The sequence below is a fragment of the Salvelinus fontinalis genome, chromosome 2, assembly GCF_029448725.1.
Source record: "Salvelinus fontinalis isolate EN_2023a chromosome 2, ASM2944872v1, whole genome shotgun sequence".
In the NCBI taxonomy this organism is placed as follows: domain Eukaryota; kingdom Metazoa; phylum Chordata; class Actinopteri; order Salmoniformes; family Salmonidae; genus Salvelinus; species Salvelinus fontinalis.
The window spans coordinates 83598056-83620116 of NC_074666.1; the positions used below are offsets into that span (position 1 = coordinate 83598056).

General features: G+C 43.7%; 1 protein-coding gene across 2 annotated transcripts in view; it reads right to left on the reverse strand.

The window, feature by feature from the left end:
- Nucleotides 1-1466: 1466 nt before the first annotated feature.
- Nucleotides 1467-22061, reverse strand: part of LOC129829344 (C-type mannose receptor 2-like) — a 39300-nt gene continuing 18705 nt past the window's right edge. Inside the window, exons 12-29 of one of the 2 annotated variants that reach the window (XM_055891023.1) lie at nt 21734-21954; nt 20244-20389; nt 19618-19714; nt 17591-17720; nt 16448-16480; nt 16175-16341; nt 15633-15801; nt 15391-15533; nt 15028-15142; nt 14524-14690; nt 14194-14302; nt 13734-13972; nt 13334-13499; nt 12935-13084; nt 6790-6909; nt 6432-6611; nt 6240-6263; nt 1467-6083 (exon numbers count right to left, since the gene is read on the reverse strand). In XM_055891023.1, the coding sequence (XP_055746998.1) occupies nt 5863-6083; nt 6240-6263; nt 6432-6611; nt 6790-6909; nt 12935-13084; nt 13334-13499; nt 13734-13972; nt 14194-14302; nt 14524-14690; nt 15028-15142; nt 15391-15533; nt 15633-15801; nt 16175-16341; nt 16448-16480; nt 17591-17720; nt 19618-19714; nt 20244-20389; nt 21734-21954 (2597 nt within the window). In that variant the 3' untranslated portion in view covers nt 1467-5862. Of the gene's footprint in view, nt 6084-6230; nt 6264-6431; nt 6612-6789; nt 6910-12934; nt 13085-13333; nt 13500-13733; nt 13973-14193; nt 14303-14523; nt 14691-15027; nt 15143-15390; nt 15534-15632; nt 15802-16174; nt 16342-16447; nt 16481-17590; nt 17721-19617; nt 19715-20243; nt 20390-21733; nt 21955-22061 lie in introns of both variants that reach the window. The other variant, XM_055891015.1, reaches the window with a different exon arrangement.

Genomic DNA, 22061 nt, shown 5'->3' on the forward strand with positions numbered 1-22061 from the left:
TTTCAAATATGCTTTTCAGCGAAATCACTACAAACGATTATGTTAGGTCACACCAAACCACAATAAGCACAGCCATTTTTCCAGCGAAAGATACCAGTCACAAAAAGCAGAAATATAGCTAAGATTAATCACTAACCTTTGATGATCTTCATCAGATGACACTCATAGGACTTCATGTCACACAATACATGCATGTTTTGTTTGATAAAGTTCATATTTATATAAACAAATCTGAGTTTACATTGGCGCGTTACATTCACTAGTTCCAAAAACATTCAGTGATAGTGCATAGCCACATCGTTTCAACAGAAATACTCATCATAAATGTAGATGATAATACAAGTTATACACATGGAATTATAGATATACCTCTCCTTAATGCAACCGCTGTGTCAGATTTAAAAAAAACTTTACGTAAAAAGCAAACCATGCAATAATCTGAGACGGAGCTCAAAACAAGAGTCAAATTAGCCGCCATGTTGGAGTCAACAGAAACCAGAAATTACATGATAAATATTCCCTTACCTTTCATGATCTTCATCAGAATGCACTCCCAGGAATCCCAGGTCCACAATAAATGCTTGATTTGTTCGATAATGTCCGTTATTTATGTACAATTAGCTACTTTGGTTAGGGCGTTTGGTAAACAATTCCAAAGTCACAAAGCGCGTTCACTAAAACGTTACGAAATGTCCAAAATTCCGTAACAGTCAGTAGAAACATGTCAAACGATGTATTGAATCAATCTTTAGAATGTTGTTCAAATAAATCTTGAATAACGTTCCAACCGGAGAATTACATTGACTTCAGATGAGCGATGGAACGGAGCTGCCTCTCATGTGAACGTGCGTGGTCAAAGCATGGTCACCTCATGGCAGTGGTGACTCATTCCTGTCTCCTTCGACCCCCCTTCACAGTAGAGTCATGAGACAAAGTTCTATTGACTGTTGACATCTAGTGGAAGCCGTAGGAAGTGAAAACTCATCAATATCTCGCTGTAATTTCAATGGGAGCTTGGTTGAAAATCTACCTGCCTCAGAAAAAATCCAAACAGGAAGTGGAACTTCTCAGGTTTTTGCCTACCATATGAGTTATGTTATACTCACAGACATAATTCAAACAGTTTTAGAAACTTCAGAGTGTTTTCTATCCAATACTAATAATAATATACATATATTAGCAACTATGACTGAGGAGCAGGCCATTTACTCTGGGCACCTCTGTGCACCTTTCATCCAAGCTACTCAATACTGCCCCTGCAGCCATAAGAAGTTAAACAGTTTAAATGAGCTGTTATTGTGAGCAAGACCTGCCCTCTGGTGGGGGTTCTTCAACATCACAACTATTTATCTTACTAGTTCAGTCAAGGCAACAGTAAACATCTCGTTCCCCCACAATAACATGCATATACTGGTGTAACTAAAGTACAACAAATTAAAACAATGAAATAATTCTATTGACAGTCATTTAGCCAACATATATTTTATTCATTTCATATAAAAACAACAAATATTTAAAAAATCAAAACAGGTGCTTATTTGAACCTTTCTTCACAGGGACTCAAATGTAAAAAGCCCACCACAGTCACATAGTCAGTCCCAGAAAGGGTAGTACATCAGGGCCAGACTCACATCATCACTTAGTAGGCAACTCCAACTTGTAGGCAGCTCAAATTCATTACAACCAGTTATGCAGTCATTTGGAAGCAGGGTGCTACAGCAACCCTCCACTAGAAGGCAGGGTGAACCTAGGACATTTCACTTCTCTTCTCTCATCTCCATTCCTCCCTCCCTGCCCCATTCTTCCCACATACGTCTCTCTCTCCCTCCATCATTTTTTCCCCTTTTCTCCAATTTTCTCGCCCTTCTCTTTCGGCCCTGAGCTCTTCTGCTCTGATCGGTTCCAGACCTGCCACTGAGCTCTTCATGCCGACTCAACATTCCACAGTTGGAGACGATAACACACACACGATCCCCCTCACTCCTCCGTCTCCATCCTCCCTCCCCCCCCCTCTCCTCAGCCCCATTCGTCCGCTTTACAGAGCAGAAAAGAGCTGGTTTTGAAGCGTGGCTCACTGGCCCACCAGTGAGTTTTCTATCTAAAACTTCTCCAAAGCATTCCACGGAGCAGGACAGAAATCTGGTCAGGAGAAGGAGCGAACTGTAGGAGGAATGTTATGAGGGGGAAGAAAACATCTGTCTTTGCCTCCTATTCAAACGGGAACCCAGAGGTCAGGGTTTTGGTTGATTCCCTGCATTAAATCTGGCTGTGACCTGTTAGAAACCTTACTTTCCTCCTTCCAATAATGTACTACACAAGTTTAAGACATGACAAGGGGAAAGAATATGGATGAGTTGATCTTTCGATTTCTTAATATTTGAATTGTGTGGTGGATCATTTCTCTTTTCAAACTAGTTCTTTGGTTTTCCTAGCTGTATTTTGCATTGATATAGAGAGTAGCCCTTAAGTAAGGTTCTCTAGTACCTTGTGGAACATACCACATACAAAAGTGTGTTGCAACATCCAGAAATGTAATACTGTATGCTATTTCATAGTTTTGATGTCTTCACTATTATTCTACAATGTAGAAAAAAGTAAAAAATAAAGAAAAACCCTGGAATGAGTAGGTGTGTCCAAACTTTTGACTGCTACTGTACATGTTGACTCATGTCAGATGTGTCACTTTTCAAGTGAATGACCTACAGGTGACCTAAGTTACACAACATGACCAAAGGTATGTGGACATCTGTTCATCGAAAATCTTGTTCCAAAATAATGGGAATTAATATGGAGTTGGTCCCCCCTTTGTTGCTATAACAGCCTCCACTCTTCTGGGAAGGCTTTCGACTAGATGTTGGAACATTGCTGCGGGGACTTGTTTCCATTCAGCCACAAGACCATTAGTGAGGTCGCGCACTGATGTTGGGCAATTAGGCGTTGCTCGCAGTCGGCGTTCCAATTCATTCCAAAAGTGTTCGATGAGGTTGAGGTCAGGACCTCGCTTTGTGCACAGGGACATTGTCATGCTGAAACAGGAAAGGGCCTTCCCCAAACTGTTGCCACAAAGTTGGAAGCACAGAATCGTCTAGAATGTCATTGTATACTGTAGCGTTAAGATTTCCCTTCACTGGAACTAAGGGGCTTAGCCCGAACCATTAAAAACAGCCCCAGACCGTTAGTCCTTCTCCACCAAACTTTACAGTTGGCACTATGCATTCGGGCAGGTAGCATTTTGCTGGCATCAGCCAAAGCCCAGATTCTTCCGTCGGACTGCCAGATGGTAAAGCGTGATTCATCACTCCAGAGAATGCGTTTCCACTGCTCCAGAGTCCAATGGTGGCGAGCTAAACACCACTCCAGCCGACGCTTGGCATTGAGCATGGTGATCTTAGGCTTGCTCGGCCATGGAAACCCATTTTCATGAAGCTCCTGACGAACAGTTCTTGTGCTGACGTTGCTTCCACAGGCAATTTGGAACTCAGGAGTGAGTGTTGCAACCAAGGACAGATGATTTATTTCTACACGATACGCGCTTCAGCACTCGGCGGTCCCGTTCTGTGAGCCTGTGTGGCCTACGACTTCGCGGCTGAGCCGTTGTTGCTCTTGGCGTATACCACTTCACCCTATCAGCACTTACAGTTGACCAGGGCAGCTCCAGCAGGGCAGAAATTTGACAAACTAACTTGTTTGAAAGGTGGCATCAAAGTCACTGAGCTCTTCCAGTAAGGCCATTCTACTGGTAATGTTTGTCTATGGAGATTGCATGGCCGTGTGCTCGATTTTATACACCTGTCAGCAACGGGCGTGGCTGAAATAGCCGAATCCACTAATTTGAATGGGTGTCCACATACTTTTGTATATATAGGGTATGTTTTCCATGGCTGCAGGTCAGTGTGTAATCGTACCACCAACAAACACAGACATTAACATGGGAAATCTAACCATCCGTACCAGTCATGAGACGAACACTGACGTTCACCTACTTCAGACCATGTTACTAATCCAAAAGCCAAAGGAAGGAAATAAAACAAAAACAATTGAAAAGTATCTTAGTAATAATGCATAAACAAAGGAGTGAATGCACTGTCCTTTGCTTAAAGTAACTGTCTAGGGGCCTCCCGAGTGGCGCAGCGCTCTAAGGCACTGCAGTGCAGTGCTTGAGGTGCCACTACAGACCTGGGTGCGATACCAGGCTGTGTCACAACTGTCCGTGACCGGGAGTTCCATAGGGCGGCGCACAATTGGCCCAGCGTTGTCCGGGTTAGGGGGGGGTTCGGCCGGGGGTGTTTTACTTGGCTCATCGCGCTCTAGCAACTCCTTGTGGCAGGCCAGGCGCCTGCAGGCTGACTTCACTCATCAGTTGAACAGTGCAGCTGGCGGGTGGGTGTTGAAAAGTGTGGTTTGTATCGGAAGACGCATGACTCGACCTTCGCCCCTCCTGAGCCCTTTGGGGAGTTGCAGCGATGAGACAAGATCAACAACAACAACAAAGTAACTGTCTAGTGAAAATCTCACTTTTAAAAGTTCACATTCTGTTAACTCCTAACCTAGTAATGTTGTTGACTTATCCTATATTCGTATTTGTGGTCAAAGCATGAATTGGAGAAGAAATACTTCAAAAAACCCACCTCAAACCTGTATCTCAAACAGACTGTCTAAAAAACACTTGCTATTTCCTCATAGAGGATGATTTTATTCTCCTGTGGAGGATGGGCTGGCCAATCAGCGGTGTACTCGCATTCATATTTTTAATGACCGGTACACTCCCGCACCATTCTGTTATTGGTGTACACCCACACCATTCCAACACAGAAAAGCTGCTTTTAAACACACCTAATTAAAAATGATTTGAAGGAAAACTATTTCACTCATAGTGTAATTAATTATAGGTCCTATTTCATAGAAATCTGGAAACACTGGACAGTTACTTTAAGTAATACATGTTGGCTCTTCTCATGATGGTGGTAGAAAGTACTAAAACAAACCCTCTAAAACCCTCTAGAATGTTACATACTGAGATATAATACCCTTATCTACCCCATTACACTGTACCAAGACGACAAAAGACGGTATCAGCCTGTATCAACGTCAAATCTCTGCCCCCTCCCCCTCTCTCTCTCCTGCTGTATGTGCAGTTGTGGTGAACAGGCCAGGGACTCTTTAAAATCACTCTAAAATCGTCTCTCTAAAATCCCTGCCCTCTTCTCTTCCACACTGAAGTAAGTATTGCTTTCCAACCAGTCTTTGCTGACGTGTCAGTCAGAACAGAAGGGAGGGAGGGAAGGGGACGGGCAACAACAAAAGCTTCACCACAACAACCAGAATTAGAAGGAGGATTCACTACAGATTCACTACAGCTGCTCTGGACAAAAAACACACAAACAAACCAAAAGGAAATATACAAAACAAACCTGATGTTAACCTCAGGTAAATACTGTCATGGTCTCGATGGAGGTTGTGTTGATATTTGGATGATACTGAGTCTCCTGACAAGGGAAGAACTGGTGCAAAGCATTAGTCTTTGGCTTTCGGCATCTGCCTTTTAGACATAGCGACCAAAAACAGGAAGTGTTTGAAATGAAATGTGAAACTGACATTAGAAACATTATTGCTATACTACTAAGAAAAGCAGTTCATATTGTAATTTGCATATTATTAACCACATTGGAGAATGACTGTTTAAAGGGAATTTGATTGGCATCTGCTGCGCTCTACACAGCACAGACCTTCAGCATCTTCAACATCTTTCCGAACAGAACAGGGACATAAAACGTAGAAGCAGAATGTGTATCAGTCAGACAGTATTAGGTACTTCCAGGTGTCTCCTGCCCCGGTGGGAGGGGCCAGTCCTGGTTGGCTGTGCTACTCCGGCTGCTCGTTGAGCTCCATGTCAGACACCAGGATGTTCTTCTCGGCCTGTTCGGAGGGGTTGGAGTTGGTGCGGCTGTAACGTGCCCCCTCGTAAGATCCCCGGGAGCCTGCCTGGTGCCGGCGGTACAGGTAGATCACGCCCGCGATGAGGATCACCAACACCAGACCCGTCACCATGATCACAATCAGAGTGGGCAGGTGGTCCTCTTCAGCTGAGACAAACAGGGAGGGAGGGGGAGAAAGAGTGAGAGCGGGAGAGAGGAAGAGAGGGACTATATATTTTTTTTTACAGATTAGCATTACAGATTTAAACAAATCTAACATTTGATGACTTGAACAAACCACATAGGATATCCTACCATACTTACAGAGTACCGCCAAAGCCTCAGCACCTGCAACGGAAAAGATAACATTCGAGTTGTGTTGTCAGCTCAGAGATTGCTGTTTGCAGTTATAAATGAAGCACAGTAAGTGGTTATACAGCTTTGCTATCACTGTGTACACGTATGACATTGTCCATAGTGTTATTTGTCTGCGCTACAGGGTGAGGCCTTCCTTACTGCGTGGCCGTTTGCAGATGACTCCGTGTGTGCGGTTCTTGCAGGTGCCTGGTTTCCAAAGGCCTGTGTTGCTCTGGATCCAGAAGCAGGTGTTGGGAAACAGCATGCTCAGGTTGGTGCCCTGCACCTCCCAGTTGGTGAACTTCACCTCTGCACTCTCAGACCACATCAGACTGCCCCCTGCAGGACAACACCAGGAACAACACACACAAACCTGTCTGAAGAATATCTTGAAATAGCTCTGGAATACCTTAATGCAAAAAGGTGTGTACAAATCATGTATGTAATATATGAATAGCACATGTTTTTAACAGTCTGTGTATACTTTTCACTGTGTACATCCTGAGGAGTTCCTTACCTTTGGAGTTAAAGGTCATACCCAGCCAGGCTCCGTGGGCCTGCTCCTGGTAGCCCTGGATGTGCTCCCACACAAAGCCATTCTCTGTTTCATCCAGGACCGACAGCAGCTGGCCACCCACTGGGGGGTGAGAGAGAGAGAGAGAGAGAGAGAGAGAGAGAGAGAGAGAGTGAGAGAGAGAGAGAGAGAGAGAGAGAGAGAGAGTGAGAGAGAGAGAGAGAGAGAGAGAGAGAGAGAGAGAGAGAGAGAGAGAGAGAGGGGTAGAGAGAGAGAGAGAGAGAGAGAGAGAGAGAGGAGATAATAAAGCGAGTGCATTTCAATAAAAGCTCAATGAATCACAACTAACTCAGACTTATTGACGTATTTGGTCATTGACGTCAGTGCTGAGGGCTGAAAGCTCGCTCCATGATAGCAGCGATTGAATGGATATAACTGTAATGTACTCTGTGTTCTTTTAGTGTCACAATGTGCATGTAAAGTGTCACATATAGAGACTGTTTGTATTTATTATGGATCCCCATTAGCTAGATATAGAGACTGTTTGTATTTATTATGGATCCCCATTAGCTAGATATAGAGACTGTTTGTATTTATTATGGATCCCCATTAGCTACATACAGAGACTGTTTGTATTTATTTTGGATCCCCATTAGCTAGATATAGAGACTGTTTGTATTTGTATTTGCATTTATTATGAAACCCCATTAGCTACATATAGAGACTGTTTGTATTTGCATTTATTATGGAACCCCATTAGCTACATATAGAGACTGTTTGTATCTGCATTTATTATGGATCCCCATTAGCTACATATAGAGACTGTTTGTATCTGCATTTATTATGGATCCCCATTAGCTACATATAGAGACTGTTTGTATCTGCATTTATTATGGATCCCCATTAGCTACATATAGAGACTGTTTGTATCTGCATTTATTATGGATCCCCATTAGCTACATATACAGACTGTTTGTATTTGTATTTATTATGGATCCCCATTAGCTACATATAGAGACTGTTTTTATTTGTATTTATTATGGATCCCCATTAGCTACATATAGAGACTGTTTTTATTTGTATTTATTATGGATCCCCATTAGCTACATATAGAGACTGTTTGTATTTGCATTTATTATGGATCCCCATTAGCTACATATAGAGACTGTTTGTATTTATTATGGATCCCCATTAGCTACATATAGAGACTGTTTGTATTTGCATTTATTATGGATCCCCATTAGCTACATATAGAGACTGTTTGTATTTGTATTTATTATGGATCCCCATTAGCTACATATAGAGACTGTTTGTATCTGTATTTATTATGGATCCCCATTAGCTACATATAGAGACTGTTTGTATTTATTATGGATCCCCATTAGCTACATATAGAGACTGTTTGTATTTGTATTTATTATGGATCCCCATTAGCTACATATTGAGACTGTTTGTATCTGCATTTATTATGGATCCCCATTAGCTACATATAGAGACTGTTTGTATTTGTATTTATTATGGATCCCCATTAGCTACATATAGAGACTGTTTGTATTTATTATGGATCCCCATTAGCTACATATAGAGACTGTTTTTATTTGTATTTATTATGGATCCCCATTAGCTACATATAGAGACTGTTTGTATTTGTATTTATTATGGATCCCCATTAGCTACATATAGAAACTGTTTATATTTATTATGGATCCCCATTAGCTACATATAGAGACTGTTTTTATTTGTATTTATTATGGATCCCCATTAGCTACATATAGAGACTGTTTTTATTTATTATGGATCCCCATTAGCTACATATAGAAACTGTTTATATTTATTATGGATCCCCATTAGCTACATATAGAGACTGTTTATATTTATTATGGATCCCCATTAGCTACATATAGAGACTGTTTTTATTTGTATTTATTATGGATCCCCATTAGCTACATATAGAGACTGTTTTTATTTATTATGGATCCCCATTAGCTAGATATAGAGACTGTTTGTATTTATTATGGATCCCCATTAGCTAGATATAGAGACTGTTTGTATTTATTATGGATCCCCATTAGCTAGATATAGAGACTGTTTATATTTATTATGGATCCCCATTAGCTAGATATAGAGACTGTTTGTATTTATTATGGATCCCCATTAGCTAGATATAGAGACTGTTTGTATTTATTATGGATCCCCATCAGCTGCATATAGAGACTGTTTGTATTTGTATTTATTATGGATCCCCATTAGCTAGATATAGAGACTGTTTATATTTATTATGGATCCCCATTAGCTACATATAGAGACTGTTTGTATTTATTATGGATCCCCATTAGCTACATATAGAGACTGTTTGTATTTATTATGGATCCCCATTAGCTAGATATAGAGACTGTTTGTATTTATTATGGATCCCCATTAGCTACATATAGAGACTGTTTGTATTTATTATGGATCCCCATTAGCTAGATATAGAGACTGTTTATATTTATTATGGATCCCCATTAGCTAGATATAGAGACTGTTTGTATTTATTATGGATCCCCATTAGCTAGATATAGAGACTGTTTGTATTTATTATGGATCCCCATTAGCTAGATATAGAGACTGTTTGTATTTGTATTTATTATGGATCCCCATTAGCTACATATAGAGACTGTTTGTATTTGTATTTATTATGGATCCCCATTAGCTACATATAGAGACTGTTTGTATTTGTATTTATTATGGATCCCCATTAGCTAGATATAGAGACTGTTTGTATTTGTATTTATTATGGATCCCCATTAGCTAGATATAGAGACTGTTTGTATTTATTATGGATCCCCATCAGCTGCTCTTCCTGGGGTCTGGCAAAATTAAGGCAGTTATACAATTTTAAAAACATTACAATACATTCATAACAGATTTCACAACACACTAAGTGTGTGCCCTCAGGCCCCTACTCTACTACTACATATCTACAACAGAAAATCCTAGGGTACGTGTGTGTATAGTGCGCATGTTATCATGTGTGTGTACGCATCAAATCAAATCAAACTTTATTTGTCACACACGCCGAATACAACAAGTGTAGGCTTACTTACAAGCCCTTAACCAACAGTGCAGTTCAAGAAGAGTTAAGAAAATATTTCCCAAATAAACTAAAGCAAAAAATAATAAAAAGTCACACAATAAAATAACAATAACGAGACTATATAAAGGGGATACCGATACCGAGTCAGTGTGCGAGGGTACAGGTGAGTTGAGGTAATTTGTACATGTAGGTAGGGGTGAAGTGACTATGCATAGATAATTATGTGCATGTGTCTGTGTGTATGTGTATGTGCATGTGTCTATGCCTAAGTTTGTGTTGCTTCACAGTTCCGCTGTTCCATAAGGTGCATTTTATCTGTTTTTTAAAATCTGATTCTACTGCTTGCATCAGTTACCTGATGTGGAATAGAGTTCCATGTAGTCATGGCTCTATGTAGTACTGTGCGCCTCCCATAGACTGTTGTGGACTTGGGGACTGCGAAGAGACCTCTATGTCTTGTGGGTTATGCATGGATGTGCATGGGTGTCTCGGTGCTCCCGAGTGGCGCAGCGGTCTGAGGCACTGCATCTCAGTGCTAGAGGCGTCACTACAGACCCTGGTTCAATGGGGCGGCAGCGTAGCCTAGTGGTTAGAGCGTTGGACTAGTAACCGGAAGGTTGCAAGTTCAAATCCCCGAGCTGACAAGGTACAAATCTGTCGCTCTGCCCCTGAACAGGCAGTTAACCCACTGTTCCTAGGCCGTCATTGAAAATAAGAATTTGTTCTTAACTGACTTGCCTAGTTAAATAAAGGTAAAAAAAAAAAAAAAAAAAAAAAAAATCCAGGCTGTATCACAACCGGCCGTGATTGGGAGTCTCATAGGGCTGCGCACAATAGGCCCAGCGTCGTCCAGGTTAGGGTTTGGCCAGGGTAGGCTGTCATTGTAAATAAGAATTTGTTCTTAACTTACTTGGCTAGTTAAATAAAGATTTTTTTTTAAAGTCTGAGCTGTGTGCTAGTTGTTTAAACAGACAGCTCGGTGCTTTCAACATGTCAAACCTCTCACAAATACAACTAGTGATGAAGTCTATCTCTCCTCCACTTTGAGCCAGGAGAGATTGATTATTAATGTTTGGTCTCTGTGTACATTCAAGGGCCAGCTGTGCTGCCCTGTTCTGAGTCAATTGCAATTTTCCCAAGTCCCTCTTTGTGGCACCTGACCACACGACTGAACAGTAGTCCAGGTGCAACAAAACCAGGGCCTGTAGGACCTGCTTTGTTGATAGTGCTGTTAGGAAGGCAGAGCAATGCTTTATTATGGACAGCCTTCTCCCCATCTTAGCTACTGTTTTATCATTATGTTTTGACCATGACAGTTTACAATCCAGGGTTGCTCAAAGCAGTTTAGTGACCTCAACTTGCTCAATTTCCACATTATTTATTACAATATTTAGTTGAGGTTAAGGGTTTAGTGAATGATTTGTCCCAAATACAATGCTTTTAGTTTTTTAAATATTTAGGACTAACTTATTCCTTGCCACCCATTCTGAAACTAACTGCAGCTCTTTGTTAAGTGTTGCAATCATTTCAGTCGCTATAGTAGCTGACGTGTAGTGTTGAGTCATCCGTATACATACACACACTGGCTTTACTCAAAGCCTGGGCTTTACTCAAAGCCAGTGGCATGTTGTTAGTAATTATTGAAAAAAGTAAGGGGCCTAGACAGCTACCCTGGGGAATTCCTGATTCTACCTGGATTATGTTGGAGAGGCTTCCATTATTGAACACCCTCTGAGCTCTGTTAGACAGATAACTCTTTATCCACAATATAGCAGGGGATATATAGCAGGGGATGTAAAGCCATAACACATATGTTTTTTCAGCAGCAGACTATGACCAATAATGTCAAAAGCCGCACTGAAGTCCAGCAAAACAATGTGTCAAGTGTAATGTCTGTTCGCTCCTCATTACACACCATGGACCAACAAATATTCTTTACATCAACAACATAAGGTCACTATGACCTCTCCTACACTATATTAGGCCCAGCCTTTGGAACTTTGGTTTTCCTAGATATGGCTACTATATTGTGATCACTACATCCGATGGATCTGAATACTGCTTTCAAGCACATTTCTGCAGCATTAGTAAAGACGTGATCAATACATGTTGATGATTTCATTCTACCCTGGTAGGTTGCCAACGTCGACTTCGAAACCGTAGGGGAAGGAGTAGGAGTAGGCACAGCGGCCGCAGACACAGGTACCCCCAGCAACGAAGGTGCAGGAGATCAGGCGGCAAAACTATTTGTTATTTTTAATTCGCTCCAGGCCTCTCGTTGGGAGAGCTTTGCGGGAGGACTGCTTTGCGGGAGGCCGCTGTCTTCGGCTTCCACGTCTCAAGACATGTGACCATCGTTGATTGCCATGCTCCTCTTGCTGTGCTCCTTCGACTCCGCTATCAGATGGGGAAAGTGAGGCAGGAGATGGCTCCCCTGGTGAACAAACTCCTGGCAACACCGGCCAGTCGGATAACAAGGCTGAGATGCATCCAACAAGCGCAAATGCCGTCCAGCCATCGGCTTAGGAAAGGAAAACATTTCACTGCGTTTTCCCTAGTTTTTTTACTTAGGCTGGTGACCTGCATAATCAAGGAAGCAACCTCAAGCCTTTAATCCTCGGCAGCAAACAATTGCCGCATTGGAACTCTGAGTGATCTGGTTTGTCCCAAAACAAAGTGTAGTAGATAGAGCTCCTACAGGGCTGGAACCATTAATTTACTTCTCCAGATAAGGAGGGTTCCATTGGAAAACTAATCTGGGACTAACTTTGATAGCTTGATGGCTAGCAGCTTAGCTAGGTTAGCGGCTCTTTCAAGCAGACTTTAAACTGTCAGTTAAGCGGGATTCCAGGACAAGAAATAGCGGTCCTAGCTACTAAAGTCTAACCGCGTCGCGGAATCCACTGGTGTACGTCCAAAATGGCATCCTATTCTCTATAGGTCTCTGGTCAAAAGTAGTGTACTACATAGGCAAAAGGATACCATTTGGAACACAGCCGATGTGCATGTAAAAAGACTAAGGAATGTCTGGCTGACTAAGGGCATTGGCTGTTGACAGAGTGTCCTCCTTACCCTTCCTGCAGGAGGAGTGGGCGTCGGTCTGCAGCCGGAGGTTCTGCAGGTTGAAGGAGTAGCAGTGGTTCCTGAAAGGCACCCAGGCCCAGTCGCCCAGAGAGTGAGGGCACTGTCCTGGGAAACTCCACTTGTGCACCACAGCCTCCTCTGGTGGAGAGAGAGAGAGAGAAAGAGAGAGAGAGAGAGAGAGAGAGAGAGAGAGAGAGAGAGAGAGAGAGAGAGAGAGACAGAGAGAGAGAGAGAGACAGAGAAAGAGAGACAGGGAGACAGAGAGGACAGGGCTTACACACACTATATAACTTACACACATGTTCATATACTGTATTACCCTATTGATAAGGCACACACACAAACATGCACACACACACGGATGCACACAGACACACACACACACACCTGTATTAATCTGACAGATGGCAGCGTCCAGTTTAGCGTCACAGGGGGTCATAGTCCACTGCCCCACCGTGGTCATGTGACCACATCCAGACAGTGTATTAGGCTCCCCATCCCGCCAGGCAGTGTAAATCAGGTCCTCCTCGCCCAACCAGCTGAAGCTCCGTCCCTGAGTGTGGAACAGAGGAGGAGTTAATCCTAATATTCTGACCCCAAGTCTTACCTCATTGGTCAATCTAGTTAAATCAATCTTTGAAGATCTGATTATATCAATGTAATATTGATTTGTCGTGATACAGTGATCTCACCCTACATGTTACCATGTTGTTGTATCAAAACAAACCAATAAAAGATCTCGTAGAAGTGCATAACTCCTCCCAGCTTGTCATGTCCAGGGCCTCACCCCATAGTTGTAAAGGCCGATCCATGCTGGGAGGTGTAGGCTGTTCATCAGCAGGGTGAGGTAAGCCTGTTGGTAGGGGTCTCTCACTGAAGCCAACGTCCCGTTCAGAGACTCGCACACATGCAGCGCCCCCATCCAGTCCAGGCGCTTCTTCACTATGCGGTACGACACTCCACCCAGGTCCAGGGCTCCGGACAGGGAGGAGGGCAGGAGGGCAGCGCCAGGGGGCAGAGCTGGGTCTAAGGAGACAAAGCTATATCAGTATATAAAGGAAACCGTTTCTGCTGACTGATATAAACACAACTGTTTGATATATCAGGTATGTGTTTCAGTAGGTACAGTACTATGTAATAGATTCACACAGGAATGCTTGTCAATTACATAATTCACTGGTTAGTTATGTTATGCACTGTTGAATTGCGAGTGGCTGTGCTGTTTGGAGTTGTGACATGTCCTGTACCTTGTTTCTTCTGGCAGATGTAGCCATGGTTCTCCATCTCACAGTCCCGGGATGCCCACATGCCCGTATTTTTTGTTGGGTTCCCATGGATCATCACCACACAGTTCCCCTGTTAGGTGACAATGATGTCATCAACAATGGACATGACAAAGACTGGACCCACGGACCAAATATGTGTCCCAAATGGCACCATATTCCATATATAACTAACTACTTTTGACTAGTACCCTAGTTCTGAAGTAGTGCACTATGTAGGGAAAATGGTGCCATTTTGAATGCCACCAAAGACTGGATTAATACAGAAAAAGATTAGACCAGGGTGGTATGTACCGGAGTCTTGTTGTGGAGTGGTCCACTGTTGTCCAGGGGTTCTCCAGAGGCCCAGTTGGTGTAGCTGAGGAGTCCAGGACGAGCCCACTGGAAGTGGCCTTTAGAGTTAGACGTCAACCCCACCCACAGGTCAAAACTCACATTGGACAGCAGAGTGGTGACAAAGGCTGTGGGAGACAGCATGCATGATGTCATTCAGTGCTTCCCAAACTTTTTCAATCATGCCCCCCTTTCATCACTGGGGAACTGGACAAGTTCTAAAAAGCTCTCTAAGGTCTGCAATAACTGACATGACCCCCCCCCCCTGCCGAACGCCGACAGTTTGGGAACCACTGATGTTATTGATGGTGTATGTGTGTGTTTGTTCTTGTGTATGTGAAACCGTGCGTGTGTTTGTTTGTTTGTGTGTGCGTGTGTGAGTGAGCGCGTGCGTGCGTGCGTGCGTGAGTGAGTGAGTGAGTGAGTGCGTGTGTGAGTGCGTGCGTCAGTTGAGTATAAAACTACCTTGCTCCACGTGATTGGGCACCACAGCCAAGGCTCCTCCTTGAAACTCACACATGAGCCTGGCTCCTGACCATTTGGCCCTCTGGCTCTCCTCATGACCAAACACCTTATAACACTACACACACACAAACAGGAAGGTCAGAGGTCAGGTCAGGAAGGACCATCATGCTCTCACACGTAACATAACCCAGGAGAAACCAGTACCTCAGGTCAGAGGTCTGTTTGAGATCTAACGTGAGATCTGATAACAACTGAGAGGCTAAAACGGAAGATCAAATCAAAACATAACACAGTAATGTCACATTCATATAACTGGCATATCTTTATCAGCACAGTAGAAACTACATAACCCAGGAGCCCTACCTTGTGCAGGAAGGGGGCCCAGCCATCGGGGCAGCCCGCGATGGGCAGGGGGGTGGAGGGTGTGGGTGGGATAGTGCCTGTGACATTCACTCTCTTACAGACGTAGGGCAGGTCTGAGTGGCATTTCTGATCTGCCCACTCCGCTGTAGAACGTTTTAGAATGAAAGAGGAAATTGTGTTAAAAAATAATCACAAAATATGCTATTTACAGGACAAACTGCACAGTATCCCAGAATCCTCACCTTTGCTGACTGACATGTGGACACACTTGCGGTCGCGGCTGAGTGGGTGTGGCCTGCCGAGAGCCCAGGACACATAGTTGAGCACAGAGTGGTCTGACCAGTGGAAACGGCCATCGTTCTCATACGTATGAAGCCCCACCCACCAGTGGTCCCCCTCTACCTTGGTCATCTGCAGGCGAGAGAGAAAACACACATGACCTCTAGTCATAGACACTTGACCTCCAGGGACATGCAGCGATGTACAGAACAGCATAGACTATTGGCTTGGATAAAACAGCTCATGTCCATCCATGTGGTGGATGGTAACATTTGTAGAGATATGAAAGTGGCCATGTGGATGTTTAATTCTGTCACATTCTTCATGAACATGAAGTAGTTATAAAAGGGTTATAACTTTTTTTTTATGAAGGGTTCTAAAGGTTATGAAGCGCACCTTGTGCACTATGTCAACCAGGAAGGCCTCCTTCTCAGCAGTGGATGTGTTACTTCATTAAGGGTGATAAAGTTGTTATAATGTGTTCATTAAAGCTTGTGTGTGGTACCTTGTGCAGTGTGTTGGCAAGGAAAACCTCCTCCGCAGAAGAGTGGATGGAAGCCAGAGAAGCATCGAACCAGGAGCAGATCCTCTGGGCTTGGTCCCACGTAGACCGGTGGTCAAAGAACTTATACTCTGCCTCCTGGAAGCCCACCCACTCACTGGCAGTGGGGGCTGGGGGGATGAGGAGAAAGATGGGAAAGAAAAGTTGGTGCTAGTGGGTTATGATGGAAGACTATAAAAACAACAGACACAATGAGAGGGTGGTTTATAAACTGACCTTCAGTGGGGTTTGGGTCCTTATCAATTTTTCCTGAAAACACAAAACAAAAAGTGGTCTGAATTCATCCTTCAAATATATATAAGTGGGGTAACATCTCACAGCAAGAACTGACAAATCTGGTGCAGTCCATGAGGAGGAAGTGCACTGCAGTACTTAATGCAGCTGGTGGCCACATCAGATACTGACTGTTACTTTTGATTTTGACTCCCCCTTTGTTCAGGGACACATTATTCCATTTATGTTAGTCACATGTTTGTGGAACTTGTTCAGTTAATGTCTCAGTTGTTGAATCTTGTTATGTTCAAACAAATATTTACACGTTAAGCTTGTTGAAAATAAGCGCAGTTGACAGTGAGAGGACGTTTCTTTTTTGCTGAGTTTATTTGTTCAACTTCCAAATATTGTTTAACAAAGTAAAACAAGCGAGAGATAGGCTTTTGGCACGAGCGCATTGGCCATCACCAGCAAGTGAGCTGCATGTCATTGGATGAGTCAGTGAAACTGGAAAGTATTTTTAGGACTATAATTTCCTCCTCATATTGTAGCCTACAACATGCATCTCCACACCTTGGCCTCGGTCGTTTTTATGGATCTCAGATTCTCATTTGTGCTGTATTAAAAATATTCTCAAGTCATGTAAAATGACTTAGAATCGCATGAAATGCATTTATAAAAGGCCACATTCTTACCGGACCCTAGGCTACAAAAAATGTCCCCAATGTGTGCAACTTCTGCAAGTGCCTCGACTCTACTGCTCTATGTCACCACGCAAATGTGATGATATGCGTGCAGCGCTTTATTATAAAGGTGATTTTCCGGTACCTCAGAACTCCTCAAACCCCCTCTCGCACTCCCTTTTTGTTCCAGCACCTCCCGAGTTACAAATTAATCACCGACTGTAGTGTAAGATATAAAATGTTCTAGCTCCGAATCTCTACTTTTATGCAATGTAAAAAACACCATTTCAAATTTTGCTACATAAGACCGAATCGAGCCGGGCGGTCACATATTTGCTTAATGAAAACTACAACTCCCTTCAACATCCCACAAAGTTATTGACTAGATTTCTCTCCTGAATTATTTGAAACAGCACATTAGGCTCACCCCCCCCTGTGTGTGGTTCCGTTGTCTTGCTGTTACCTTTGGGGATCTTGCAGATCCAGTCCAGTTCAGAGTCACAGTGCATGGCCAGCCAGGTCATGGTGCCCAGGTCTGCTGCTGCACACTGACGGATATTGTAGTAGTAACGCCCAAAGTTCTGGTACGTATACTGACATGCAGAGGAAGATGGGTTAGAGGACTTTACAAAAATAGCTTAACAAGTAGGTAGCTACAGTGCTGTGAAAAGTATTTGCCCCCTTCCTGATTTCTTATTTTTTTGCACATTTGTCACACGTAAATGTTTCAGATCATCAAACAAATTTTTATATTACACAAAGATAACCCTAGTAAAAACAAAATGCAGTTTTTAAGTGATGATTTTATTTATTAAGGGGAAAAAAGCTATCCGAATCTTCATGGCCCAATGTGACAAAGTAATTGCCCCCCCCCTTGTTAAATCATGAATTCACTGTGGTTAATCACATTCTTTGGAAAGCTGAGTTCAATTTCACGAGCCACACCCAGGCCTGATTACCGCCAGACCTGTTGAATCAAGAAATCACTTAAATACAACCTGTCTGACAAAGTGAAGTAGGCCAGAAGATCTCAAAAAGCAAGACATCATGCCGTGATCCAAAGACATTCAGGAACAGATGAGAAACAAAGTAATTGACATCTATCAGTCTGGAAAGGGTTGCAAAGCCATTTCTTAAGCTTTGGGACTCCAGCGAACCACGGTGAGAGCCATTATCCACAAATGGAGAAAGTTTGGAACAGTGGTGAACCTTCCCAGGAGTGACCGGCCTACCAAAATTACTCCAAGAGCGCAGCGACGACTCATCCAAGAGGTCACAAAAGAACCCACAACAACATCTAAAGAAATGCAGGCCTCACTTGCCTCAGTTAAGGTCAGTGTTCATGATTCAACCATAAGAAAGACACTGGGCAAAAATGGCATCCATGGCAGAGTTCCAAGGCGAAAACCACTGCTGACCAAAAAGAACATAAAGGCTCGTCTCACTTTTGGCAAAAAACATCTTGCTGATCCCCAAATATTCTGTGGACTGACGTGACAAACGTTGAACTTTTTGGAAGGTGTGCGTCCCGTTACATCTGGCGTAAAAATAACACAGCATTTCAGAAAAAGAGCATCATACCAAATATGGTGCTGGTAGTGTGATGGTGGTGGTAGTGTGATGGTCTGGGACTGCTTTGCTGCTTCAGGACCTTGTCGACTTGTTGTGATTGATGGAACCATGAATTCTGCTCTCTACCAAAAAATCCTGAAGGAGAATGTTCGGCCATCAGTTTGTGACCTCAAGCTGAAGCGCACTTGGGTTCTGCAGCAGGACAATGATACAAAACACACCAGCAAGTCCACCTCTGAATGACTTTAAAAAAACAAAATGAAAGTTTTGGAGTGACCTAGTCAAAGTCCGGCATTGAATCCGATTGAGATGCTGTGGCGTAACCTTAAAAAGGCGGTTCATGCTCGAAAACCCTCCAATGTGGCTGAATTAAAACAAGTCTGCAAAGAAGAGTGGGAATTCCTCCACAGCGATGTGGAAGAGTCATTACCAGTTATCGCAAACGCTTGATTGCAGATGTTGCTGCTGAGGGTGGCACAACCAGTTATTAGGTTTAGGGGGCAATTACTTTGTCACACAGGGCCATGAAGGTTCGGCTAGCTTTTTTCCCTTAATAAATCAAATCATCACTTAAAAACTGCATTTTGTGTTTACTTGGGTTATCTTTGTGTAATCTTAAAATTAGTTTGATGATCTGAAACATTTACGTGTGACAAATGTGCAAAACAATAAGAAATCAGGAAGGGGGCAAATACTTGTCCACAGCACTGTATATCTATAAGCTTTGAGGTACATGTATGTGGTGCAAGAGGCTGTATGTTGTTGCAGCTGGGCTGTAGCTATCAGTAAATCAAGGTTGCTGTGTTAAGCTGGGTCAATAATAGATAGTGCTGTGGTTTGGCTGCTCAAATTAGGTCCATAGACATGCTGTGATGTAATGCTGTGGCTGGATGACTGGATGGTCATGCTGTGACTCACAGCCAGTCCATCGCTCCACTTCCAGCTACCGTTGTCCATGGGGTTCCTGCGGTTCAGCCCGATCCAGAACCAGTGCTGCTCATGGTCCTCTGACTCCCTGTGGACCATCAGCAGCAGCAGCGTCGTCAGCATCATCAGTAGCAGCAGCAGCGATGTCAGCATCAGCATCATCGTTATTGTCATTATCATCAGCAGCAGCAGCATCATCATCATTACTATCATCATCACCATCATCAGCATCATAGTCATCACCATAAAAAAAATATATAATCTGTCACTGTGCCCTTGAGCCAGGCACTTAACCCTAATTCCTCCAGAGATGATGTACAATGGCGACCCTGGCCGTGACCCCACTCCCTGCGGGTATCTCAGGGGGAGTTGGGATATGCAAAAAATTTATTTCCTTTACACACTGTGTGTAACAGGACAAATATAAGCACCCCCAAAAATTATTATTATTACATGTATTATTATCATCCTCATCATTACCACCACATTCCCTCTTTAAATTACAAACCCATCCCCTTTTCAAATAAGAACCACATTCTCCCTCCATCCAGTCTAGGCCCTGTAATAGAGACCCATTCATACAACCCATGCATGATCAAGGTGGAGTGTCCACCCACCCAAAGGCTTCGTGTAGTATCTGCAGTATGAAGTGCTCCTCCTCTGGGCCACTGACACTCAGCAGGTTGGCTCCATGGTGTCTCTGACAGGCTAGGTGGGCCTGCAGCCAGCTCAGCTTCTGGTCCATCTGGGCCGAGTCAAAGACCTGGGACACACACACATGCAGGCAGACAGGCGCACACACACACACACACACACACACACACACACACACACACACACACACACACACACACACACACACACACACACACACACACACACACACACAGGCAGGCAGGCAGGCAGACAGGCAGACAGGCAGACAGGCAGACAGGCACGCGCATACACACACACACACACACACACAGGCACGCAGGCAGGCGCATACGCATACACACATACACACACACACAGACACATGCAGGCACACAGGCAGGCACGTGCATACACACACACACACATGCAGGCACGCAGGCAGGCAGGCAGGCACGCGCATACACACACACACACAGGCAGACAGGCAGGCACGCGCATACACACACACACACATGCAGGCACGCAGGCAGACAGGCAAGCACGGGCATACACACACACACAGAGGTGTTAGAGGCAAATAAATGGTATGTATATTGACTAAACTAATACATATGCTTAAAATATATGTGCAGTAATAAACTCAGCAAAAAAAGAAACGTCCTCTCACTGTCAACTGCGTTTATTTTCAGCAAACTTAACATGTGTGAGTATTTGTATGAACATAACAAGATTCAACAACTGAGACATAAACTGAACAAGTTCCACAGACATGTGACTAACAGAAATGGAATAATGTGTCCCTGAACAAAGGGAGGTCACAGCGTTGAGATTGCCAGCAATGACAACAAGCTCAGTCCGATGATGCTGTGACACACCGCCCCAGACCATGACAGACTCTCCACCTCCAAATCGATCCCGCTCCAGACTACAGGGCTCAGTGTAACGCTTATTCATTCGGCTGTACCGATCCTGTACAGGTGTTGTTACACGTGGTCTGCCACTGCGAGGATGATCAGCTGTCCATCCTGTCTCCCTGTAGCTCTGTCTTAGGCATCTCACAGTACAGACATTGCAATTTATTGCCCTGGCCACATCTGCAGTCCTCATGCCTCCTTGCAGCATGCCAAAGGCACGGTCACGCAGATGAGCAGGGACCCTGGGCATCTTTCTTTTGGTGTTTTTCCAGAGTCCGTAGAAAGGCCTCTTTAGTGTCCTAAGTTTTCATAACTGTGACCTTAATTGCCTACCGTCTGTAAGCTGTTAGTGTCTTAACGACCGTTCCACAGGTGCATGTTCATTAATTGTTTATGGTTCATTGAACAATTATGGGAAACAGTGTTTAAACCCTTTACCATGAAGATCTGTGAAGTTATTTGGATTTTTACAAATTATCTTTGAAAGACAGGATCCTGAAAAAGGGACGTTTCTTTTTTTGCTGAGTTTATCAAGCGGCGGTAAAGGCGTAGGATACCTTGTAGCAGTGGTGCAGCTTGCCGTTTGTCTTCCACCCGTTGGGGCAGGATCCAGTGAGGCTGGGGGTGGGGTGCGGGGCTGGGGGCTCAGGGCTGAGGGACGTGTCCTGGTTCAGTCTACAGATGAACTTAGCCCGGGCCGACGCACAGTCCTTCACCTCCCATAGGCCTGTGGCGGAGCCCGTCTCCATGGTTACACAGCCCCCTTTGATGTTTCCTCCTGACAGAGGAGAGGGGGGAGAGAGTGGTCCATGTTACGTAGTTGTATGAGTGTGGGTCTGGGAATAAATGACTGATTGAAACACCAGTGGGGATGGTAGAGATAAT